Below are 26,967 nucleotides of genomic sequence, written 5' to 3' on the forward strand. Positions count from 1 at the left end.
ATGGGGGGTAGGGTGGGAGGGAGGGGGTAACTTTTAATCTCTCCCTGCACGGGAGACCCGACCTTTTTTTTGTCGGGTCTCCGTTGTCGTTGGGGCTGCAACGAGGAGCGGCCTCCAACAGGAGAAGACCGGGGACTCTGGTGCCGACGACTCACCTCACCATCGCGGAGCTGGCCGAGTCCAGAGCGGGTGGAGCGGTGGTGGAGCGCTGCTGCTGCTGCGGCCCGACCTCCGGAGATTCGGAGGCTGCAACTGCGGGTCTGGCGGACGGCGGCACCAGGAGCCCGCGGGTCCCTGGAGGGAGACCGCTTTTCAGGGCTCCCGCAATGTCGACTTCTCCTGCCCGTGTTGCGGGGTCGAAGAGCTCCTGGAGCGGGGCCTCACAGCACCGCCCCGCGCGGCTTGGAATGGCCGTGGGACTCTGCGAGCGCACGCCGGGGGCTCTAACATCAAGAACCCGGTGTGCGACCTTGCATCACCCGGCGTGGCTTTAATGGCCTTGGGACAATCACCATCGCCAGCCGGGTCCTTTGACTTTGACTCTGACATCGGGGGGAGGTGTGCAGTGGAGAGGGCAGTGGAGGGATAAGGTTTTTTTGGCCTTCCATCACAGCATTGTGATGAATGTTTATGTAAATTATGTTGCGTCTTGGGTCTATTTGTTTGTAATGTATGGCTGCAGAAACGTCATTTCGTTTGGACCTCAAGGGGTCCAAATGACAAATAAATTGTATCTTGTATCTTGTATTACTATGGCACTGAGTTACTCTAGCACCTTGTTACAAATGTCACACCTTACTATTGCACTGATGCTACTGTTCTGCCATGACACTATCGTGCGTGTTACAATTTCCACATGTTACTCTAGTGCTGTTACTTATGCCTGCAACATGGCAAGTTTTGTCGTATTTGTGTCACACCATCTAACACACGGCAACTGTAACATTGAACAGCAGATCTGACAGCGGCGCCTCACACCCTTTCACAAGATAAAAGTAAATGGTGCAGCTCATTAACTTTATTGAATTCCATTTATTTGTGGTTTTGCAGGGCTCCCTGCTCATCTACCCAAGTGATGAAGTGGAATCTGATTTAAAGATATTACAGGGAATTCCAACAAACAGGCCAGTCAAGCTTCTGGTCAGGGTTTATGTGGTGAAAGTGAGTACATCTGTCAACATTTTATGGAAATATTCACTTGGAGACTGTTGTATTGAGATTATCGTGAAAGGAGGCCTCTTCTCCTATTTTTACAATCATTTAATGTTCAATAAGTTTGCTTAAAGCCTAAAGTTGTAACTTCCAGAAGCAACATTTGTGGATGCTGGGAATGTTAGTGAATATTAGACAATGCTAGAAATAGGCAGCAATTCAGGTAGGATCTGTGAAGAGTGGTTAATATTTTTAGTATACAAGGGATGAGGAAACACTTTTCCTCACAGAGAGTGGTGAGTCTGTGGAATTCTCTGCCTCAGAGGGCGGTGGAGGCCGGTTCTCTGGATGCTTTCAAGAGAGAGTTAGATAGGGCTCTTAAAAATAGCGGAGTCAGGGGATATGGGGAGAAGGCAGGAACGGGGTGCTGATTGGGGATGATCAGCCGTGATCACATTGAATGGCGGTGCTGGCTCGAAGGGCTGAATGGCCTACTCCTGCACCTATTGTTTATTGTCTATTGTCTATAGGTACAATAAGTATATAAGTTAGTAGTTATAACGTTGATTACCTTCCATCATCACACCAAAAGGCACAGAGTGCTGGAGTAACTCATCAGATCAGGCAGCATCTCTGGAGAACATGGATAGGTGATATTTCGGGTCAAAACCCTTCTTCAAAACCATCGGAAGATGGTGTTCTGACCCAAGATTTACTAGAATGTTGCCTGGGTTTCAGCAACTAAGTTACAGAGAAAGGTTGAACAAGTTAGGGCTTTATTCTTTGGAGCGCAGAAGGTTAAGGGGGGACTTGATAGAGGTTTTTAAAATGATGAGAGGGATAGACAGAGTTGACGTGGAAAAGCTTTTCCCACTGAGAGTAGGGAAGATTCAAACAAGGGGACATGACTTGAGAATTAAGGGACTGAAGTTTAGGGGTAACATGAGGGGGAACTTCTTTACTCGGAGAGTGGTAGCTGTGTGGAATGAGCTTCCAGTGAAGGTGGTGGAGGCAGGTTCGTTTTTATCATTTAAAAATAAATTGGATAGTTATATGGATGGGAAGGGAATGGAAGGTTATGGTCTGAGCACAGGTATATGGGACTAGGGGAGATTATGTGTTCGGCACGGACTAGAAGGGTCGAGATGGCCTGTTTCCGTGCTGTAATTGTTATATGGTTATATGGTTAAGATCTCACCTATCCATGTTCTCCAGCCATGCTGCCAGACCCACTGAATTACTCCAGCACTTTGTGTACTTTTATCTATTAACTATCATCTATAATTCTTTGTTTCTACCTTTATCACATTATTTGAGATGCAGGGATTTTTAAATATCCATAAATTGTGGCAGCACAGTGAGAACAAAAGGGAAGATAGATATCGGAACGGCCAAGCGCAGGCTAGGCGCTCATTTTGCTGAATACTGCTCAGTTCGTCTAAACTTACCTGATCTCCCGGTTGCCAAACACTTTAATTCCCCTTCCCATTCCCACACTGACCTGCCTGTCCTTGGCCTCCTCCATTGTCAGCGTGGAGGCTAAATGGAAATTGGAGGTACAGCATCTCATATTTTGCATGGGCAGCTTACAGCCCAGTGGTATGAATATTGAACATAGACACAAAATGTTGGAGTGGCTCAGTGGGTCAGACAGCAAGATGTGGAATAAAGTAATGATGAAAAAGGAAACGGGCTATTGTGAGCTGTGTGCGAGGTGAGAATGAGTACACACAATGAGACTTGAGATGACTTTGAAGCTACTATCTTAGGTAGGGGAGGGATGGAGAGAGAGGGTGCAAGAGTTACTTGAAGTTAGATAAATCAATCATATTCGTCAATATTCATACCACTGGTTTGTAAACTGGGCAGTCATTCTTCGGTTGAAATCAGCATCTGCAGTTCCTTCCTGCAAACCCTGCCTGCGATTGTCTCTTCTACTGTGGAAAAAACAATGTCGGGATACCACCAGGGTTAGGATCTGCATCATGTTTTAGAGTCCAGACAAAGGCAGACGTGACCACCTGCACTTCACCTACGTTGCAGGAATGAAGTGGTTCTGGACACAATGGGAGAAAGGGCAGAATGATTATTTCCATCCAACCTCTGGTGATTTTCTAAAGATTTTTTTTCCTCCCAAGGCAACTAACCTTGCTCCCACTGATCTGAATGGGAAATCTGATCCCTATATTGTGGTTAAGATTGGTGAACAAGTACAGGACAGCAAAGAACGGTACATCCCCAAACAGTTGAACCCAGTCTTTGGAGAGTGAGTATTTCATGTGTTATAGAATCAGTGAGTGAATTGCTGAAGCACCTAAACCCGTTAAAGATTTGTGTGTACAATCTGTGCTTTCTTTCACCAATGTTTCTTATGTTCAAGAAAGGAAAGCACTCAATATGGCTTTTGAGGCATTGAAAAAAGTAAAATATACAAAGTACATAAAACATTGTTGATTGTTGATAGATATGTGATTGCTGTATTTGGGTGGGATCTTCAGCCCGGGAAGAATTGTTCCTCACAGTTGGTGGTTACGTGACAACCACTAGTGCATACAATTTAGCATAGCTAGACTGATATTGCAAACAGCATACGGTGTCCGCCATAATGTTTGGGATAAAGACCCATCATTTATTTATTTGCCTTTGTACACAATTTGAGATTTGAGTATAGAAGTTGGGATGTAATGTTAAAATTGTACAAGGCATTGGTGAGGCCAATTCTGGAGTATGGTGTCCAATTTTGGTCGCCTAATTATAGGAAGGATGTCAACAAAATAGAGAGAGTACAGAGGAGATTTACTAGAATGTTGCCTGGGTTTCAGCAACTAAGTTACAGAGAGGGGTTGAACAAGTTAGGGCTTTATTCTTTGGAGCGCAGAAGGTTAAGGGGGGACTTGATAGAGGTTTTTAAAATGATGAGAGGGATAGACAGAATTGACGTGGAAAAGCTTTTCCCACTGAGAGTAGGGAAGATTCAAACAAGGGGGCATGACTTGAGAATTAAGGGACTGAAGTTTAGGGGTAACATGAGGGGGAACTTCTTTACTCAGAGAGTGGTAGTTGTGTGGAATGAGCTTCCAGTGAAGGTGGTGGAGGCAGGTTCGTTTTTATCATTTAAAAATAAATTGGATAGTTATATGGATGGGAAGGGAATGGAGGGTTATGGTCTGAGCGCAGGTATATGGGACTAGGGGAGAATACGTGTTCGGCACGGACTAGAAGGGTCAAGATCGCCTGTTTCCGTGCTGTAATTGTTATATGGTTAATAGAAAAACATCACATGTGGTTAAAGTGCACATTGTCAGATTTTAATCAAGGCCATTTTTATATAAGGTACACAAAAAAGCTGGAGAAACTCAGCGGGTGCAGCAGCATCTATGGAGTGAAGGAAATAGGCGACGTTTCGGGCCGAAACCCATTTTTATACATTTTGGTTTCACCATGTAGAAATTACAGCAGTGTTTATTCATTGTTTGCTTTATAGGCATATCAAACTGAAATGATTTGTTTGCAGGAATCCCTCTGAAGACCAATATGTTTCAATCCCCCATTTAAAAATGCTTAATATTTTTTGTTATTTTCCCACCAAATTGTATGACTTCACTATCCATTGTATTATCATCTAACAACACTCTTCCATCCTTTCCATACATCTCTCAAAGTATCTTTACATCCTCATATTCTGTACAGCCATCCAGCTTGCATTATCAGTCATTTTAAAGTCCAAGGTTTATAAATTCAAAGTCACCCTATAAGATGATATCCATCTATGTGTAGGAAGAAACTGCCGATCTTGGTTTACATCGAAGATCGACACAAAATGCTGGCGTAACTCATCAGGACAAGCAGCATCTCTGGATAGAAGGAATGGTCTAGACCCTTCTTCAGACTCTTCAGAATATCTGAAGATGGGTCTTGACCTGAAAGGTCAACCATCCCTTCTCTCCAGAGATGCCTGACCTGCTGAGTTACTCCAGCAATTTGTGTTTATCTTTGGATTAAACCAGCATCTGCAGTTCCTTCCTACACAATCAGTCTATGTAATCTTTTGATGAATCTGAAAGTGGAGACCTGCCTTAAATATATTACTGAATGACAATAAAACAATGAATATTTTGTTTTTAAAGCTATTGATGCAAATGTTCTATGTATAATTATTTTGGTTCCTCAGAACCATTTGGTCCAATTGATTTGTAAAGTGATTTCAAGCATCTTGACTTCACAGTTAATTTGGACAGAATTTTTCAGTATAACTACATAACCATATACCAATTTACAGCACGGAAACAGGCCATCTCGACCCTTCTAGTTCTTGCCAAACACATATTCTCCCCTAGTCCCATATACCTGCGCTCAGACCATAACCTTCCATTCCCTTCCCGTCCATATAACTATCCAATTTATTTTTAAATGATAAAAACGAACCTGCCTCCACCACCTTCACTGGAAGCTCATTCCACACAGCTACCACTCTGAGTAAAGAAGTTCCCCCTCATGTTACCCCTAAACTTCAATCCCTTAATTCTCAAGTCATGTCCCCTTGTTTGAATCTTACCTACTCTCAGTGGGAAAAGCTTTTCCACGTCAACTCTGTCTATCCCTCTCATCATTTTAAAGACCTCTATCAAGTCCCCCCTTAACCTTCTGCGCTCCAAAGAATAAAGCCCTAACTTGTTCAACCTTTCGCTGTAACTTAGTTGTTAACTAGTATCTTCAACATGGAATTTTTTTTCTCAATGTTACAGAGTATTTGAAATGACTGTTGCGTTTCCAATGGAAACAGAGCTCACTATTTCAATATTTGATCATGATATGGTTGGAAAGGATGACCTGATTGGAGAAACAAAGCTGGATTTGGAGAATCGTTTCTACAGCAAGCACCGAGCACAGTGCGGACTGTCCAAACAATACGACATGTGAGTACACAATAGACAATAGACAATAGGTGCAGGAGGAGGCTATTCAGCCCTTCGAGCCAGCACCGCCATTCAATGTGATCATGGCTGATCATCCACAATCAGTACCCCGTTCCTGCCTTCTCCCCATATCCCCTGGCTCCGCTATCTTCAAAAGCCCGATCTAGCTCTCTCTTGAAAGTTTCCAGAGATCCGGCCTCCACCGCCCTCCGAGGCAGAGAATTCCACAGACTCACCACACTCTGTGTGAAAAAGTGTTTTCTCATCTCCGTTCTAAGCAGCTTACCCCTTATTCTTAAACATTGGCCGCTGGTTCTGGACTCCCCCTACATCGGGAACATGTTTCCTGCTTCTAGAGTGTCCAAACTGTTAATAATCTTATATGTTTCAATAAGATCGTCTCTCATCCTTCTAAACTGCAGAGTGTACAAGCCCAGCCACTCTATGCTCTCAGCATATGACAGTCCCGCCATCCCGGGATTTAACCTTGTAAACCTACGCTGCACTCCCTCAATAGCAAGAATGTCCTTCCTCAAATCTGGAGACCAAAACTGCACACAATACTCCAGGTGTGGTCTCACTCAGGCACCGTACAACTGCAGAAGGACCTCGATGCTCCTATAATCAACTCCTCTTGTTATGAATTACATTAGTATTAGGGCTGCTGCCACACAGTGCCAGAGATTGGGTTCAGTCCTGGCCTCCGGTGCCCATTGTATTACAATGTGAAAGTGGGATAACATAGAACTAGCGTGAATGGGTGATCAATGGTCGGTGTGGGTGTGGGTGTGGGCGTGGAATCAGTGGGCCGAAAGACCCGTTTCCACACTGTACTGTATCTCTAAACTGAACTGAATTCAAAGGTAAATATGAAATGCCTGATTCACTATATTTTCAACATTACATTTAAGGAAGTTCCTGAACATGCTAGGGGAGAAATGTGTTGCTTTCACTGAGGAGTTGACATTTTCCTTTATTCTCCTTTCATCATCTTCATTCGGTTGGTGGTGAAGGAAGGGAGACGAGGGGCCAGACCAGAGATGTGTCCCTCGGCCAGACTCGGCCAGACTAGGCTCGAAGGAAGGAAATAGCTCTCTCGTAGATAGAAAGTCATGAAGGAAACGGGGAACTTGGTTGGTCCAAGAAATTCTTGCTACAAAGTAAGGGTTGTTCTGTGCAAGGTACCATTTGGACGGGCAAAAATATTTGGAGCTGCACCTTAGTGGAGTGGAGCTCGGAAGCATTTCTGTAGCAGAAGGTAATGGAATTTTAGTGCTAGACTAATCATTCATTTTAAACGCCAAAGTGATAGATTTTAGTTGAGGATATGAAAGTAAAGGGAGCAAAGGCAGGTCTAGGAATTGGTCACAGATGCTGTAACCTGTTTGAATGTTGGAAGTGTCTCTGGTGCTGAACACCCTGTGAATGGCGGTCTGCAGTCACGCAACACCTAGCAGTGAAATTCTTCCGTCCTTGTTTCCGCAGTGACGGCTACAACGCCTGGCGTGACTGTCTGAAACCAACACAGATATTAACAAAACTCTGCAAAGATTCCCAGTTACCAGAACCGGAATACAGACTGGAAGAGGTGAAGGTCAGCAACAAAATATTCAAGATCCCCAACAACATTCTTCCAGTGGGTAAGAAGAATATTTTATGTTCATTTTCATTTTAATCCAGTGCAGACAATTGCAAGTGAAGGATTGAGAGCGAGCATTAGGAATGAGTGAGAGGAGGGGGGGGGGGATCCAGTAAAGTATGAAGGGAGAGAAGGTACAAGAAATGAGGTTATTTGATGCAAGGGGAGTGAGGATCATGATTGATTCTCCCGATGTCTTTTGACTGTTGATACATCAATTTCCCTCCTGGGATAAATAAAGTTATATCGTATCGCATTGTAAAATGGCCCATTCAATAGGAAAATTAACTGCAGCAGTTTGTAGAAAATTTCAGATGTTAGTATAAGCTAGAATAGCTTTAACAGTGTGAAATATGGTAGCATTGTGGATAATTAATGAACTAACAACATGTAGTCCTGGACCAAGGATCTAGAGATGGGTTTAAACATCACTGCAGTTTGGTAACTTGTGTTCACTGACCATAAAGAAGAGAATAGTGATGTTTAGTTTAGAGATACAGCACGGAAACAGGCCATTCGACCCAATGAGCCAGCACCGACCAGCGATCTCCGCACACTAACACTACCCTACACACACTCGAGACAATTTACATTTATACCAAGCCAATCAACCTACAAACCTGTTCGCATTTGGAGTGTGGGAGGAAACTGAAGATCTCGGAGAAAACCCATGTGGTCACAGGGAGAAAGTACAAGCCAGCATTAGTAGTCGGGATTGAACCCGGGTCTCCGGTGCTGTGAGGCAACAACTCACCGGTTGCGTCACCATGATGTCTTGAAACTGATCCACTTTACAAAAGAGGAGATACTGACAGCCTTAATGTCCTTAAAGATGGATGAATAAATGGCTGGGCCCTGGTCAGATATATCCTGGAATATTGTGGGAAGCGAGGGAAGAAATTGCTGTGGCTGTGCCAGAGAGTTTGATATCAGCATCAGCCTTCTTAAGGGACTGGACAGGCTAGATGCAGGAAGATTATTCCCGATGTTGGGGAAGTCCAGAACAAGGGGTCACAGTTAAAGGATAAGGGGGAAGTCTTTTAGGACCGAGATGAGAAAATCATTTTTTACACAGAGAGTGGTGAATCTGTGGAATTCTCTGTCACAGAAAGTAGCTGAGGCCAGTTCATTGGCTGGATTTAAGAGGGAGTTAGATGTGGCCCTTGTGGCTAAAGGGATCAGTGGGTATGGAGAGAAGGCAGGTATGGGATATTGATTTGGATGATCAGCCATGATCATATTGAATGGCGGTGCAGGCTCGAAGGGCTGAATGGCTTACTCCTGCACCTATTTTCTATGTTTCTATATTTCCTTTCTATAATGAGGTGTCATAACTGAACACAATACTCCAGCTGAGGCCAGACCAGACATATATTGGTTCAGATTTTTTCCACTGCTTTGACATTCTATACCTCTGGAATCTGGAATTATACAAGCCGCCATTAACTGCTCTCTCGATGTGCACCTACACCCCAGTTCTCTCCGCTCTTGTACCCATTTTACAACAGTCTCCTTTTCCCCATTATCGCCTCCTCCATACATCCCACCAAGCTGCATCACCCCATCTTTCCCCATGTTTAACTGCATCTGCCACACTGCTGCCCATGCCACCAGCCGGTTTACATCCTACTGCAATTAATGAGGAACATCCGAGCAAAGGGAATCTCTAGAACCCTTGTGTGTTGTAGAGTCTTGGTTACTGGGATTTGAAGAGGAGGCAGATGAATGTAAGAAATATCAGGTCATATGGTCATAAGTTCATCCAGGACAGGGGAAGCAAAAACCAGAGGACATAGGTTCAGTGGGAGGTAAAAAATTAACAGGTACGTGAAGGGCAACTTTTTTGCACCTTGAGTGATGGGGGTATGGAACGAGCTGCCAGAGGAGGTAGTTGAGGCAGTACAATAACAACATTTAAAAGACACTTGAACAGTTACACGGATAGGAAAGATTTAGAGGGATATGTGCCAAATGCAGGAAAATGGCCCTAGCTTAGATGGGGCATCTTGGTCAGCATGGACATGTTGGGCTGAAGGGCCTGTTTTTGTGCTGTATGACTCTATCAGTGTGGTTGTTTTTGAACTATCCCTAAAGCACTTGGCAAGCTACTCAAGCCAGGAATAATCAAGGATGGAGAAATCTTGTCGCATGCCAGCATGTTCCGTGTAGAAAGGTTGGATGGTAGTACAGCAGGTTTATACTGGAGGACCAACAGGCAAGAAATGTCCAGGGTATTAATTTAAAAACAGGAGACAAGATATGTGGTGGGAAGGGATCGGGAGCTGGAGAGAATGCAATGTCAGAAAGTGTTCAGAGCACAAGAAACAGCAGAAGGCAGACACACAAAATGACTTTTGGAGTCAAACTCAGCGGGACAGGCAGCATCTCTGGAGAAAAGGAATAGGTGACTCCTTTTGGGTCAAGAGCCAGGTTTTTATTGAGACCCGACCCAAAACATCACCCATTTTTCCTTCTCTTCAGAGATGTTGCTGAGGCCCGCTGAGTTACTCCAGCATTGGGGGTTCAGTTTTGTGTCGAATCTTTGGTCCTTTTAAATGGCAGCATCTGCAGTTCCTTCCTACACCCTTGACACCAGGGTGGACAGAAGCACCGGCAGGTCAGTAATTATTGAGTATTGAGTATTGAGTATTAACAGTTGTTTTTTGTATTTTAGGGGAGAACAAGAAAGGGGAACAGCCTGTGATGTCTGATGAACAGAAGGCTTTGTATGTGTTGAATCATTGGGAAGATATGCCAGAACGTTCTATTAAAATAGTGCCAGAGCATTTAGAAATCCGGAAGCTCCAGAAGTCGGACAATACAGGAATGCCACAGGTAACGATCATCAACATTCCAATATTATTCCTTCTGAGAGCCAGGCACCAGAGCTCTCCAGAGATTTCAGTTGCTACCAGTTTGTGCCAGGGACCTCCTGTAGAATAGCCTATTGTTCTGCAGCTGCGGTTGGATCAGGTCTCCTAGTGGGAGGAAGACACGTGCCTTCTCATAGAGAATAGGGATTGGCATGGTGGCGCAGTGTTAGATTTGCTGCCTTACAGCGCTTGCAGTCCCAAAGACCCGGGTTCGATCCCGACAATGGGTGCTGACTGTACAGAGTCTGTACGTTCTTCCCGTGGTCTGCGTAGGTTTTCTCCAAGATTTTTTTTAGTTTAGTTTGGAGGAGATACAGACCCTTCAGCCCACCGGGTCCGGGTTGAGCAGCGATCCTGCACATTAACACTATCCTACACCCACCAGGGACAATGTTTACATTTACCAAGCCAATTAACCTACAATCCTGTACATCTTTGGAGTGTGGGAGGAAACCGAATCTCGGAAGAAACCCACACAGGTCATGGCGAGAACGTACAAACTCTTCGATTTCCTCCCACACTCCAAAGACATAGAGATGTATAGGCTATTTGGCTTGGTATAAGTGTACATTTTCCCTCGTGTGTGTGTGTGTGTGTAGGATAGTGTTGGTGCGCGGGGGTCGCTGGTCAGTGCGGTCACGGTGGGGCGAAAAGCCTGTTTCTGCGCTAAACTAAAATAAACTAAAACTGATGGTGTGTAAAGAATGATGATTAGGAGCGAGATACAAAGGTAAACAAGAAGATGCAACTGCTGGAAATCTGAGAAACCAAAATCTAGGAATGATTTAGAATCAGGTTGTGTGGAAAGACTCCTTCACCTGGAATCCCAATGCAGTTTCTCTTTTTACTGATGCTGCCTGCGTCCTGTATCAAAGGTATTATAAATATGAGATGATTAGATCATCGGTGAAATTGGGGAATCTGGGATTGCCTGATGGATGGCAAGTGGGAGGCTTTCCAAAGTGAGATAGCACGGGTAAAGGGGCAGCATGTTCCTGTCGGGGTGAAGGGCAAAGCTGGAATGTTTAGAGAACCCTGGTTAACAAGAAGAGGCGGGCAACAGATTTAGGCAGCATGGATCAGACAAACCCCTCGGTGAATACAAAAGGGGTGGGTGGGCGTACACTGAACAAAACAATCAGGAGGTCGAATAAATCACTAGGGCCTGACCAAGGATATCCTTGGACATTGTGGGAAGCTATGGAAGAAACTGTGGAGCCCCATTGCAGAGACATTTGCGAGTGTGTGCGCGCACGTGCGTGCGTGTGTGTTTTCATGCCTCACAAATCTGATAGTATTTGAAGAGGTAGCCAAGAGGATTGATGAGGGCAGGGCAGTGGACAATAGTCCATATGGACTGCATGTAGGCTAATCTGGAAGCTAATCACATGGAATGTGAGGTGAGCTGGCCCATTGGATTTAACATTGACTTGGAAGAAGGAATCAAAGGGTGATTATGGAGGCTTGCTTTGTCCCAATGGTGTGCTGCATGGGCCAGTGCTGGCCCACTGGTTTTAAAAAAAAATCATTTTGATAACCATGCAGTTAACTTAGTAAATTTGCAGATTATGCCAAAATTGGTGAATTCATGGATAGCAAGGAAAGATTGCTAAATTTACCACAGGATCTAGATCAGTTGGGAAGATGGGCCAAGGAATGGCAAATGGAATTTAACTCTGACAAGTTTGAGGTGTTGTTCTTTGGTGTGTCAAATCAGGGCAGAACATGCAAGTAAAATGATAGAGCTCTGGAGAGTGTTGCAGGCAGGGAGATCTGGTGGGACAGGCGTGTGGTTAGGGTTTTACACAGCAAGTGTCTAGTCTAACTTATACTCGTCCGAGTTCCAGGTTAGTTTCTCTCAGTTGTAAAATATCCTCTTTTTCAAGTATTTATTTAATTCCCTTTAGCATGTACTTGGTAAAACCAGTCAATATAAAACCCCGACAGCCTATCAGGTAAGAGATTACAATCTAAGAATGTACAGAATTAACTATATTTGGCATTAAACCCATATCCTCCAGGTGTAAGCAGTGAAAAATGTATTTCCCCAGTGTTTTCATATTTCTTATTATTTTTGCGTTCTGAATATGGAGAAGGTGATAGATAGCGATATAATCCCTTCCTGAACTTGCATCTGCTGTGATGCCATTGCCTCCGATGGTCACACACTATGCCAGCAATAGTTAATGAATAAAATTCTTGATTAGTCCGAGTGTCGGGGGTTATGGGGAGAAGGCAGGAGAATGAGGTTAGGAGGGAGAGATAGATCAGCCATGATTGAATGGTGGCGTAGACATGATGGGCCGAATGGCCTATTTCTGCTCCTATCACTTATAAGGTCAATGGCTTACCTGGCATGGGGGAACATATTCATGTGCCTGTGTTGGGATAGAGACAGAAATGCATTCATCATGAACCCATAATTCAACTTTAGACATGAATCTTACCCGTTTGTTCTCTGAATCATTGAATGACATTATTGTTAGTTATTGTGGCAGGAATCAGTTCCACAAACTCACCAAAGATTTTAGGAAAATACTTCTCTTGCATGTCCTAGTCCCTGCTGCTTGTGATTTGTATGCACAAGCCCAGGTGCTGAACAATGATTTAATAGAAAATATATATAAAAAATAATAGACAAACACTCCCTGGATTAAATTTCTTTCTTTCATAATTCCAAACAGCTCTGTTATATTATATTGCCCTCGGTTTTCTTGTTAGAAAGAACAGTTGCTATATGACTCCAGCCATCTTCACACATTATTCTAATCTCTACCTTTCTGCTTTCTGTAATTAATTGAGTATTCTTTGCAATTTTTGCAGTAACGATCTAACTGTAATTTTAACAACCTCTTCTTTACACCTCCCAAAACGGAATACCTTTCCCTGTACCTAACTCATGCCCCCATTACTGATTATCCTTTTCTTTTGCCCTCTCATTCAATATCCTTTTCTCTATCTCTATCCCGTCCCAAACTAAATGCTCTCCTCTCTGCCGATGACTATCCTTCCTCCTGCTCTCACGTCAAGCTACTCTTCTGAGAGATCTTATTGCTCAATAGCCTTCACTTTAACCATGGCATTAACTATCTTTTCTCATCCTTAACAATGGAATATCCATATCCTCATTAATCTGAATATTGTTTAGATATCCGCCCCAAAATAAATATCCACACATCCACAACGATATCCTTCTCGGCATCTCCACATGTGCTTCTCTGTTCCCCCGTAGTTCAATATGTTACACATAGCTCTGAACCAACAGGCCCACATCTGACTGCCCATCTCCGGACAACACAATAATGGAATCCTGATCTCTGCATCTCCCTGTCCCTTGTTTATTGCTGTTGCTGAAATAGAGCAATCTCCAAATATAGTCTGACCAGAAGCATTACTGATGAAGGTTACTGATTTAGGAGTGGGTCTGCTTGTGTGTACAGCAGTGGAAGGTGTGAATTGGAACATATGCCCATTGCAAGCATCGCTATTCATTGGACGAGGGGGACATCATTCATTTTACTCTTGTTGGTCATTTTAATTTGGGTCTGATAAAAAGCATTATCAAGAATTCTGAACAATGTTTTAATTCAGTTTTAAAATTAAAGTAATGCTCTTCGGTTTTGTCAAATTTGATGCATTCACTGGACTATTTTATCACGACTCACCTGTACCACTGTCTACTGTGTGTTGAACAGCTATGAGCTGCGAGTTATCATCTGGAACACAGACGACGTGCCTCTTGATGACGTGAATCCACTAACTGGAGTCGAATCCAGTGATATCTACATCAAAGGGTATTCGTCACTGTTATACATCGGCTTGTTTGTCAGTTTAGCTTATTGTCATGTGTACCGAGGTACAGTAAAAAGCTTTTGTTGCATGCTAACCAGTCAACGGGAAGACAGTATGCGATTACAATCCAGCCATCCACAGTGTACAGATACCATATAACCATATAACAATTACAGCACGGAAACAGGCCACTCGGCCCTTCTAGTCCGTGCCAAGCACTTATTCTCCCCTAGTCCCATCTACCTGCACTCAGACCATAACCCTCCATTCCTTTCCCGTCCATATAACTATCCAATTTATTTTTAAATGATAAAATCGAACCTGCCTCCACCACTTCCACTGGAAGCTCATTCCACACAGCCACCACTCTCTGAGTAAAGAAGTTCCCCCTCATGTTACCCCTAAACGTCTGTCCCTTAATTCTCAAATCATGTCCCCTTGCTTGAATCTTCCCTACTCTCAATGGAAAAAGTTTATCCACGTCAACTCTGTCTATCCCTCTCATCATTTTAAAGACCTCTATCAAGTCCCCCCCTTAACCTTCTGCGCTCCAAAGAATAAAGCCCTAACTTGGTCAACCTTTCTCTGTAACTTAGTTGCTGAAACCCAGGCAACATTCTAGTAAATCTCCTCTGTACTCTCTCTATTTTGTTGACATCTTTCCTATATTTTGGTGACCAAAATTGTACACCATACTCCCGAATTGTCCTCACCAATGCCTTGTACAATTTTAACATTACATCCCAACTTCAATACTCAATGATCTGATTTATAAAGGCAACAACACCAAAAGCTTTCTTTACCATCCTATCTACATGAGATTCCACCTTCAGGGAACTATGCACAGTTATTCCTAGATTCCTTTGTTCACCTGCATTCCTCAATTCGCTACCATTTACCATATACGTCCAATTTTGATTTGGCCTGCCAAGATGTAGCACCTCACACTTATCAGCATTAAACTCCATCTGCCATCTTTCAACCCACTCTTCCAAATGGCCTAAATCTCTCTGTAGACTTTGAAAATCTACTTCATTATCCACAACACCACCTATCTTAGTATCATCTGCATACTTACTAATCCAATTTACCACACCATCATCCAGATCATTGATGTATATGACAAACAACAGTGGACCCAACACAGTGGATCCCTGTGGCACCCCACTAGTCACGGCCTCCAACCTGACAAACAGCCATCCACCATTACTCTCTGGCATCTCCCATTCAGCCACTGTTGAATCCATCTTGCTATTCCACCATTAATACCCAACAATTGAACCTTCTTAACCAGCCTTCCATGTGGAACCTTGTCAAAGGCCTTACTGAAGTCCATATAGACAACATCCACTGCTTTACCCTCATCAATTTCCCTAGTAATCTCTTCAAAAAATTCAAGGAGATTAGTCAAACATGACTTTCCAGGCACAGATCCATGTTGACTGTTCCTAATCAGACCCTGTTTATCCAGATGCTTATATATATTATCTCTAAGTATCCTTTCCATTAATTTGCCCACCACTGACGTCAAACTAACAGGTCTATAATTGCTAGGTTTACTCTTAGAACCCTTTTTTAAACAATGGAACAACATGCGAAGTACGCCAATCCTCCGGCACTATTCCTGTTTCTAATGAAATTTGAAATATTTCTGTCATAGCCCCTGCTATTTCTACACTAACTTCCCTCAATGTCCTAGGGAATATCCTGTCAAGACCTGGAGACTTATCCACTTTTATATTTTTCAAAAGTGTCAGTATTTCCTCGTCTTTGAATCTCATAGGTTCCATAGCTACTCTACTTGTTTCCCTTACCTCACATAATTCAATATCCTTCTCCTTGGTGAATACCGAAGAAAAAAAATTGTTCAATATCTCCCCCATCTCTTTTGGCTCTGCAGATACCTGTCCACTCTGACTCTCTAGTGGACCAATTGTATCCCTCGTTATCCTTTTGCTATTAATATAGCTGTAGAAACCCTTTGGATTTACTTTCACCTTACTTGCCAAAGCAACCTCGTATCTTCTCTAATTTAATAATAATTAGCTTTTCTAATTTCTTTCTTAAGATTCTTTTTACATTTGTTATACTCCTCAAGCACCTAATTTACTCCATGCTGCCTATAATTATTGTAGATCTCTCTCTTTTTCCAAACCAAGTGTCCAATTTCCCTTGAAAACCATGGCTCTTTCCAATTTTTACTATTTCCTTTCAACTGAACAGGAACATAAAGATTCTGTACTCTTAAAATTTCACCTTTAAATGTTCTCCATTTCTCTTCTACATCCTTCCCATAAAACAAAATGTCCCAGTTCACTCCTTTTAAATCCTTTCGCATCTCCTCAAAGTTAGCCTTTCTCCAATCAAAAATCTCAACCCATGGTCCAGTTCTGACCCTCTCCATAATTATATTGAAACTAATGGTATTGTGATCACTGGACCTGAAGTGCTCCCCAACACATACCACTGCCACCTGACCTGTCTCATTTCGTAACAGGAGGTCCAGCACTGCCCCTTCTCTAGTAGGTACCTCTATGTATTGCTGCAAAAAACTATCCTGCACACATTTTACAAACTCCAACCCATCCAGCCCTTTTACAGAATGTGTTTTCCAGTCTATGTGTGGAAAATTGAAATCTCCCACAATCACCACCTTGTGCTTACTACTAATCCATGATAAGGGAATAACGTTTAATGCAAGATAAAGCCAGTAAAGTCCGATCAAAGATAGTCCAAATGAGGTAGATAGTAGTTCAGGACTGCTCTCTAGTTGCGGCAGGGTGGTTCAGTTGCCCGATAACAGCTGGGAAGAAACTGCCCCTGAATCTGGAGGTGTGTGTTTTCACACTTGCATCACATTGTTAACATTCAGATCTCTTTCTGTTGCATTCACCTCCCCCTCCCATCCCCAGCTCCCCTGGATCCTGGGATGTTGCTCCAGTAGCCCAACTGGGAGCTGTAGTGCGTGAGAGTACTGCTGAGATGTGGGATGGGATGCAGGGGGGTGATGGATGGAATGATCGGGCTGTGGCTCGATAAGACGAATGCCTTTGGTTGAGTAATGTGCTAGAGGAATGCGCGGGGTGGTTAGAGCTAGCAGGGGGAGTGGTTCTGGGAGGTGAGTTGGGAGGCAGGACGATGGTATATTTGGGGATGTGGCAGGGTGTGATGGTGTTGATGTTAGGGCGTGATGAGCATGTGAAGGGTTGGGTGTGGGAGCGTAGTTGGAATGTGTTTGTTACTGGCTGCGGGGACTGTCAACCTGCAATCCGAACAATCTCACGTGAATTCATTAAATAAATTCCATGGTACGTTTACAGATCCTTCTTGACTGAAAGTAAAGATAAGACCATTAATTGTCAAATTAACTTACTCCCCTCCCCCACAACTCCCCCTCCTGCCCCCCCCCTCACTCCCTCACCCCCCCCTACAACTCACTCCCTCACCCACAACCCCCCCCCCCCCCACAACTCATTCTCCCTTCCCACATCCCCCTCTCTCACTGCTTATCCCCACTTCTCCGTACACCCACAACTCATTCTCCCTTCCACACATCCCCCTCTCCACAGCTTATTCCTCCTCCCTCCTCCAGACCATCTCATTTCCTCCCCCACCCATCCCAAGAAATTGCTCTCAGACATGCAACCATTTAATAAGCAGCGCCTCATCCTTAGAAGATCTGTAATATCCAAATAAATAAATCTTCATCTTCCTCCTCTTCTTGCGAATGAAACATAAACCAAAGGAATAGTTGGACCTCAAGCCGGTTGTTGAGCAGCCAGGTTGTTGTATCTGTTGGCGTCAATGTCTGCCAGGCCCTGAGCTCCATTTGGTGGGTGGTAGAGCGGGCACCCAGAGATGACATGGTTGGCAGGAATAAATGGCAATGAGACATGGGAGCTATTAAGAAGAATCAGAATTGAGAAGAGACAGGGTTGTCCTGAACAATACCGTTCCTACAAGGAAACTAAATCTTCTCTCGTGTCTAAAATTATAATTTAATCTTGCAGTTGGCTGAAAGGTTTGGAAAATGATAAACAAGAGACCGATGTCCATTTTAACTCTCTGACTGGAGAAGGAAATTTCAACTGGAGGTTTGTTTTTCGCTTTGACTACTTGCCAACGGAGAAGGAGATTGTTTATAAGAAGAAAGAATCCATTTTCTCCTTGGAGGAATCGGAGTTCCGTCAGCCTGCCGTGCTCACGTTACAGATCTGGGACTACGATCTGATTTCTGCCAACGATTTTCTTGGTAAATATTTTAAATATTCCAGTTCAGAATTGTATTTGTAAAGTCTTCCCCCCCTTTTTATCTTAAATATTATTTCCTCTTCTAAAAGATTTCATATCCAGAGGAACAGTGTAGAAGAGCTTTCTTAAGGGGCTGTCCCACTTGGGCGACCTAATTTGCGAGTTCTGACATACTCACAGCATGGTCGACACGAGGTTCTAGGAGGTCTTTGTAACTCTCCTTCATGCTCTAGAGTAGTCCCCGTGTACTCAAGGCCTCAGCTAGGTCGCGGCGTATTTTTCAACATGCTGAAAAATGCCCTTGAGTAAAAAGAGCTACAAAGGACTATCTTCCCCCCCTACTTATAAGAAATATTGCTTTTCAGCAGAATTTCAGCTTAGCTATTCTGACTACATCCGTGGCCACTTTTCCCATCACACTCCCCGTATGTGAACTGCAGGGTTAACCAAATTATAACCTACTCATCTCCCTTATAATTCTCAAAATTACTGACAATGTAGATATATGTATATGTATAAATAATAATTATATATATATATATCCTTTTTGCCACTGTAGGCTCCATTGAACTGAAGCTGAACGACATGGTTCGACCAGGAAGGACAGCTGACCAATGTACCATCAAGATGGCGAAAGAGAAGGCGGGTCCGCGCGCATCCATCATCCGGGGAAAGAGGATGAAGGGATGGTGGCCCATGACCAAGGTGAAAGAAGAAGAGGACGAGGAAGAAGAAGAAGAGGAAAGCAAAAAAAAGAAGAAAAAAAAGAAAAAGAAGAAAGTAAAAATCGAGGATGTTGAATATACGGACAACTCTGGCAATACGTACATTCTTAGGGTGAGATGCTGTTTACTTCAGACATCAGCAGCTCCAATGGAAATGTGTGTGGTCAGGAAGTTATTTCTTCATATCTTGACCTGGGTCAATTCTGGGTCATTCAGGTGGGATTTATTTTAAATGGTGAACCTGGCTAGGCTCAGTCCCCCTGCAGTAAGGGGGGGGGGGGGGGGGGGGGGGGGCGGAGAAGATGTTTCCACTAGTGGGAGATTCTAGGACCAGAGGAATTAATGGTTGTTCCTTTAGGAAGGAGATGAGGAGATGATGAAGAATTTCTTTAGTCAGATGGTGGTGGATCTATGCCACAGAGGGCTGTGGTGGCCAAGTCAATAGATGCATAGATTCTTGATTAGTACAGGTGTCAAGGGTTATGGGGAGAATGGAGTTAGGAGGGATAGATCAGCCATGATTGAATGGCAGAGTAGACTTGATGGGCCGAATGGCCTAATTCTGCTCCTATCACATGTCCTTATAACAAAGTTTCTCACTGCATCTTGATAGAAATTACAAAACAATCCCAAAAGTACAGTCCAGAAATGGGCCCTTTCACCTGGTCCATACTGAGTGTGATGCGGTTACACTGATTACATCTGTACACATTAGGTGGCTATCCCACTACTCCTTCCCACTGGCAGCTTGTTCCATATAAACCATTGTATGAACATAGAACAGTATACTTCTCCTCCCTGCTGAACAATTACAGGACGTAGAACAAAGAACAGTACATCACAGGAACAGGCCCATGGTCCATAATATCCTTGCCCAACGTGATGTCAGGTAAATGAATCTCCTCTGCCTGCGTGTGATCCATAATCGCTCCATTCTCTGTATAGCCATGTGCCTTTCGCAATGCCTCTTAAATCCCTCTATCATATCTGCTCCCACCTCTGGCAGTGCATTCCAGGCATCCAGCACTCTGTATGGAACAAGCTGTCTGAGGAGATAGTTGAGGCAGGAACAATCCCAACATTTAAGAAATAGTTAGACAGGTACATGTATTGGACAGGTTTGGAGGGATATGAACCAAACGTGGGCAGGTGGGATGAGTGTAACTGGGACATGTTGCCCGGTGTGGGCCAAAGGGCCCGTTTCCACTCTGTATCACTCTATGCCTCTATGTGTGGAAAAATAAACTTCCCCCATATATCATCTTTGACGTTTGCCCCTCTCATCTTAAAGCTATAGCCTCTCATCTTTCATAATCCCCCTGGGAAAAGGGTTCTGACTGCTCATTGAGGATCCTGCTCATATCACCAGGCTCCGCACATTGATTTGTCCTTTAGTCCCCGAGGGGACTACTCTCTCCCTCACTAGCCTCTGATTTCCAATATTCTCCTTAATCCTACTTGCCAAAAGCCATTCATGTCCTCATTCTGCCCTCATAATTTTGTTCTTAATCTCTCCCGTATCTCTTTTAAACCTCAAAGGATTCATTAAATATAAATGTCCATCCCTGAAAAATGCCTCTTTCTTAGTTTACATAGAAAATCAAAGGTTTGATCAAAACTAAAGTTCTCTAATCTTATCATCTTTGCGTCTTGCTCGTACAGGTACTTGGTGGCTCTGAACTCTTAGTACCTGACCTTTAAATGTCCCTCACGTATTGGATGTTTAGTGTAGTTTAGAGGTACAGCGCAAAAACAGAGCGTTGGCCCACCGAGCTCACACCGACCAGCGATCCCCGCACATTAACACTATCCTACACACACTAGGGACAATTTACATCTCAGAGAAATCACATGATGGTCACTGGGAGAACATACAAACTCTGCACAGACAAGCACCCGAAATCACACCCAAAGTCCAATAAACATATAAGATTATTAAGGGTTTGGACACACTAGAGGCAGGAAACATGTTCCCGATGTTGGGGGAGTCCAGAACCAGGGGCCACAGTTTAAGAATAAGGGGAAAGCCATTTAGAACAGAGTTCAGGAAACACTTTTTCACAGAGAGTGGTGAGTCTGTGGAATTCTCTGCCTCAGAGGGCGGTGGAGGCCGGTTCTCTGGCTACTTTCAAGAGAGAGCTAGATAGGGCTTTTAAAGATAGCGGAGTCAGGGGATATGGGGAGAAGGCAGGAACGGGGTACTGATTGTGGATGATCAGCCATGATAGAGGTCTTTAAAATGATGAGAGGGATAGACAGAGTTGATGTGGACAAGCTTTTCCCTTTGAGAATAGGGAAGATTCAAACAAGAGGACATGACTTCAGAATTAAGGGACAGAAGTTTAGGGGTAATATGAGGGGGAACTTCTTTACGCAGAGAGTGGTGGCGGTGTGGAATGAGCTCCCAGTGGAAGTGGTGGAGGCAGGTTCATTGGTATCATTTAAAAATAAATTAGATAGGCATATGGATGAGAAGGGAATGGAGGGTTATGGTACGAATGCAGGCAGGTGGGACTAAGGGGAAAAAAATTGTTCGGCATGGACTTGTAGGGCCGAGATGGCCTGTTTCCGTGCTGTAATTGTTATATGGTTATATGGTTATATGATCACCTTGAATGGTGGTACTGGCTCAATGGGCTGAATGGCCTACTCCTGCATGGATTGGACCCGGGTCTCTGAAGCTGTGAGGCAGTAGCTCTACCGCTGCGCCACCGTGTTGTTCTCTCTGGCAGCTGCTCCTAATTTAATTTTGCCAACCGAACATAATCTTGAATCAGTCCTCCTTCAATTTAAGACCGTAACTCTAGGACTAACTTTATGGTTTTCCACAACTACTCAGGCCAGCAGCATAAACTATGGTTGCTGTCGTAATGGGCTCCTCCTCAAAATTCCCCCACCCCCTCAAATGCATTTTACAACCTCCACCCATTTAATGCCTTGCACTTGGGCAATCCTGGCCAACAATCCTCACGGCTACAACCCTCTTGTTAGATACCCTACTGTGATGTACCTACATATCGGTTGTTCTAATTGCCACTGAGAATTGGAGGCCTCCAACAATATAACCCCATCAAAGTGATTATCCCTTCCTTATTTCTAAGTTCTATCCACGTAGCCTCACTGACCAATCTCTCCAGGATATCCTCCATAACTATTGCCATGAAACATTCCCTCTGCTTTTATACCCCCCCTCTATCTAACTTTTATATTCTCTTGTTTATGACAGGGTAAAATTGAGGCTGAGATGCACTTGCTCACTCTGGAAGAAGCAGAAAAGAGTCCTGTTGGCCTTGGTCGCAAAGAGCCTGAACCACTGGATAAACCCAAGTAAGTGAACAAAATGGGATTAATATAGAAGGGTGCAGACTGGTTAGCATGGACAAGTTGGGCTGAATGGCCTGTTTCCATGCTGTGTGATTCTATGATATGATTCCATCCTGATTCTTCCTGCCAGCATGCATCTACTTGCATCTCTCTGCACCAAGGTCCATCTGCTGATGCATCAGCTCTCTACCATCCTGCAACATACAACTTCCCTCCTCGTTTCTTTCACAAATTTAGAAATTGTGAGTTGCACCTCCAGATCGAAATCATTGACATAGATCCAAAAAAGCAATGACTCTGTTCCTTGGGTACACACAGCTCACTTTCCTTCAGTCCAAAACTCAAACATTAACCATCACCTGCTATTCAACTATCCATACCATCAATGTCCCTTTGTTCCCAATGCTTGAACTTTGCCAATAAGTGTGTGACATGGCATGTGATCAAACACCTCCTGTGCTACTGTGTTATTCTCATTAACTATATTTTTGCCTCCTTAAAAATGTCCATTGTATTTGCCTCATGCTATTTGCCCTTAACACGTCCATGCTGGCTTCCCTTAATTCATCCATTTCCCTCTGGGGTATTTTTAATAATGTCCCCAGAATGGTGTTTCCAAAAGCAGACTCTTGGCTGTGGTTGAACTGATCAGACTGGAGCTCCTGTGTTGAAGAATAACACCTTTTTTGAACAAGAGAATAACATAGAAAATGTGCAAAACTGCAGATTTTGGAAATTTGAAATAAAAAGTGAAAAACCCGGAGACACACACAGCAGGACAGGCAGGGTCAAGTGCCCATTCCTGTGCCTGGAGACACACAGCAGGACAGGCAGGGGTGAAACCAACATTCCTAAACTAGAACCATTTGCCTGCACTTGGCTCACATCCCTAGAAACAATTGTTGTATCTGGGAAATAGAGAAACCAAGTCCAAGCGTTTTAAGTTAGTTGAAGAAGGGTTTTTAAAGTTAGTCTGAAGAAGTGTTCCAACCCAACACATTGTCTGCCAATTCCCTCCACAAATGCTGCCTGACCTGCTGAGTTCCTCCAGAACTTTGTTTAACAAGGCAAATTATGGGTGATCCCCGTCACGAATAACAAGGATTACATATGAATTTTTTCGAGTCTGCATGAATGAGATCCTAAAGAGGCATGACATGAGATGAGGCCTTGGGCAGACATGCATTAATCACATTGAGTGGTAGCAAGGTCTGAGGGACCAGTATATTGTAGGGAGGCAGAGGAGATTCACCAGCATGTTAACCATAACCATATAACAATTACAGCACGGAAATAGGCCATCTCGACCCTTCTAGTCCGTGCTGAACACGTATTCTCCCCTAGTCCCATACACCTGCGTTCAGACCATAACCCTCCATTCCTTTCCCGTCCATATAACTATCCAATTTATTTTTAAATGATAAAAACGAACCTGCCTCCACCACCTTCACTGGAAGCTCATTCCACACCGCCACCACTCTCTGAGTAAAGAAGTTCCCCCTCATGTTACCCCTAAACTTCTGTCCCTTAATTCTCAAGTCATGTCCCCTTGTTTGAATCTTCCCTACTCTCAGTGGGAAAAGCTTATCCACATTGTCTGAGAAAGAACTGTTCTATTCTTAGGAGAAGCTGTGTAGACTGGATTTATTTTCCTTGGAGCAGAGGTGTTCAAAATGATGCAGGGCACAGACGGGGTAGATGGTAACAAACAATTCCCCAGAACAGGTTCAAAAATGAGAGGTCACATTGTCCTAGTGCTCTGTCCACAGCAGAAGTTTGCCTACAACACTGGCCATCACACCCTCGCTGTTGGTGACTTGTGAAACACTCGCAGCAGACCAATATTCTCTGGTCCTCTGAGCAGCCTGTAAATGCTTTTTAACAATCACTTTACACAAGTGACTTTATCCTTCATGGGTGGCTTGATTATATTCATGCAGTCTTTTCTTGGACTGGTTAGCACACAAACAATAGCTTTTCACTGTACCTTTGTACACATGACAATAAACTAAACAGTGAATGTTTCTTTTGACCAATTTATTTAATCTGAACATAGTCATTTGGTTGTTGCCAGCATTGTCATGGTTTAAACTAGCTTAGTTATATTTTAGCTCCAGGCATAGGATCAGCACTGAAAGATCAGTACATGTGAGGCTCCAGTTTTTCTGCATCACATGTCATGGGGATAAAGGTGAAAGTTCCAGCACCCTGTCATATTACTACTGTTCTGTTGACTTCCATAAAGACAGAAATCTTCTGCATCCATAGTTTCCAGTGTTTCATCATTGGGAAAAGACAGAAATCATTTATTTTCTCTCTTATCTTGGCTGATCTGCATTGTGAATTCTCACTTCTGAGAGTGTGGAATAAAAAGGATTAGGATAGCTAAAGATGAAAGACATTCAGACACTTGAGCATACCGGACAGAATGTCGAGTCACTGATTGTCAGCTGTTTAACGCACCTTAACGAGAACTGAAGACAAAAAGCTGGAGTAACTCGGCTTTTCTGAGGGACAATGGCCAATTAAGGCAGAGAGAAGGAATGTGTGATGTTCTATGAAGAAGGGTCTCGACCTGAAACATCACCCATTCCTTCTCTCCAGAGATGCTGCATGTCCTGCTGAGTTCCTCCAGCTTTTTGTGTCTATCTTCAGTTTAAACCAGCATCTGCAGTTCCTTCCTGCACAACTAGAAATTAGTTACACAAGGTTTAGTTTTGTTCAATGTTAATGCAGCAATACATTAGCGACATTGATGCTTTCTTTGCCAATGCAGTTAAAAAGTAAATCCCTGATGGTATGATTAACTAATTTACGCTTTTATTCTACAGCCGACCCAACACATCCTTCAACTGGTTCATCAACCCACTGAAGTCATTTGTGTACTTTATATGGAAAAACTACAAGTGGTACATCATTGGTTTACTGATCCTCGTCATCCTGGCACTCTTCATCTTCCTGATCCTTTACACCATGCCTCAATTCATCAGTGAGAAGATCATCAACGGATGAGCCTATCTCAAAGACAACTCCAGTTAAATAATTCCAGCACAACTTCATGTCACTCCAGCACTGTGATGTCTTCAGAACTGCAAGGGCTGGGCAGCGGCTGGCTGCAGAGGAAAAGCCCATCTTTTACAGCAGTACATGACTCCCAGAAAGGCAATGTAGCCAGTGTTACAGCTCATGGGCTCCGATTGAGAAAATGGATAAAGGCAAGTTAACTGATGTAACAAGCAGCAAGAGGAATGCATTTGTCACTCTCTGGAATTAGTGCTCGACTGGAGTCATTTGTTCACCTTCCAATTAAACAATGAAGATTCTTTACTCCAGTAGAACTTTAGAAATTCAACCCTGACAAAGTAATAAGATTTTTAATATATTTTAGCTACAATGCATCTAAATCAACAGTTTATATTCTCAACTTTTATTGGAAATTGTGCACTCTTCTCAAGCCTCATCTGTAATTTAGTTGACATCATGGTTAGATATTTGGATAATCATTACATGTTGAACTCTTGTTGCTCCCCATGTACAAGTTCATGAAGTAAAAGTCAAATAAATAGGGTGCACTTCTTTACATTGCCAAGTTTCTACAGCACTATGCACTGTAACATGGGTGTGATGGCAGACAGGGCCATATTCAGCTCATCCGCCACCTCACAGTTAACGTAACTCAGAATTTGCATGTTCTCCCTGTAACTGAGTGGAGTTTCTCCTCCATCCCAATAACATGCAGATTTCTAAACTAATTGGCCATTGGAAGTTGTCCCATAACAACTGGAAGAATCTAGTTAGAATAGATGCAACTGCTTGAATTAGATGGGATGGAGATTTTGTGTAAAGGGGTGCATGATCAGCAAATTCAGTGGGTTGAAGGGCCGGCTTTCTTGCCGTTTGACTGGCTACACTACAATGGACTCAAACTATGTTTAGATAGAAAAGATGAACAATTGTCAATGAAATGCGAGCGATTCAGTGGCCCTGGAATTGCTCTTATATTTTTGATTTTGAGGGCAAAGTTAATAAAACTAAGATAACCATTTGCTCTCCATTCTACTCTGCCGCATCTTGATTACAGGAATACACAAGTCAGGCTGTTATTCATCAACTACTAGCTCAGAGATCAATGATAACATTCCTTCCCAATTTATCACCAAGCTCCAAGATCTCGGCCGCAACCTCCCTTTGCAACTGGATTCATTCCTTCATCAGTGCAGGTTGGTAATATCTCATTGAACAGCAACACTGCTGCATGCTTAGCCCCCAGCTCTGCCTCTTTATAGCCACAACTG

General features: G+C 43.4%; 1 protein-coding gene across 1 annotated transcript in view; it reads left to right on the top strand.

Annotated features, from left to right (window-relative positions):
• Positions 1–26,722, top strand: part of fer1l4 (fer-1 like family member 4) — a 118,680-nt gene extending 91,958 nt beyond the window's left edge. Inside the window, exons 35-45 of the mRNA XM_055652728.1 lie at positions 1,051–1,161; positions 3,291–3,418; positions 5,898–6,068; positions 7,554–7,708; positions 10,382–10,649; positions 12,488–12,535; positions 14,276–14,374; positions 18,383–18,624; positions 19,183–19,460; positions 22,575–22,675; positions 25,504–26,722. Coding sequence (XP_055508703.1) covers positions 1,051–1,161; positions 3,291–3,418; positions 5,898–6,068; positions 7,554–7,708; positions 10,382–10,649; positions 12,488–12,535; positions 14,276–14,374; positions 18,383–18,624; positions 19,183–19,460; positions 22,575–22,675; positions 25,504–25,684 — 1,782 coding nt within the window. The 3' untranslated portion in view covers positions 25,685–26,722. The remainder of the gene's footprint in view (positions 1–1,050; positions 1,162–3,290; positions 3,419–5,897; positions 6,069–7,553; positions 7,709–10,381; positions 10,650–12,487; positions 12,536–14,275; positions 14,375–18,382; positions 18,625–19,182; positions 19,461–22,574; positions 22,676–25,503) is intronic.
• The last annotated feature ends 245 nt before the right edge of the window (positions 26,723–26,967 follow it).

The sequence above is a fragment of the Leucoraja erinacea genome, chromosome 21, assembly GCF_028641065.1.
Source record: "Leucoraja erinacea ecotype New England chromosome 21, Leri_hhj_1, whole genome shotgun sequence".
In the NCBI taxonomy this organism is placed as follows: Eukaryota; Metazoa; Chordata; class Chondrichthyes; order Rajiformes; family Rajidae; genus Leucoraja; species Leucoraja erinaceus.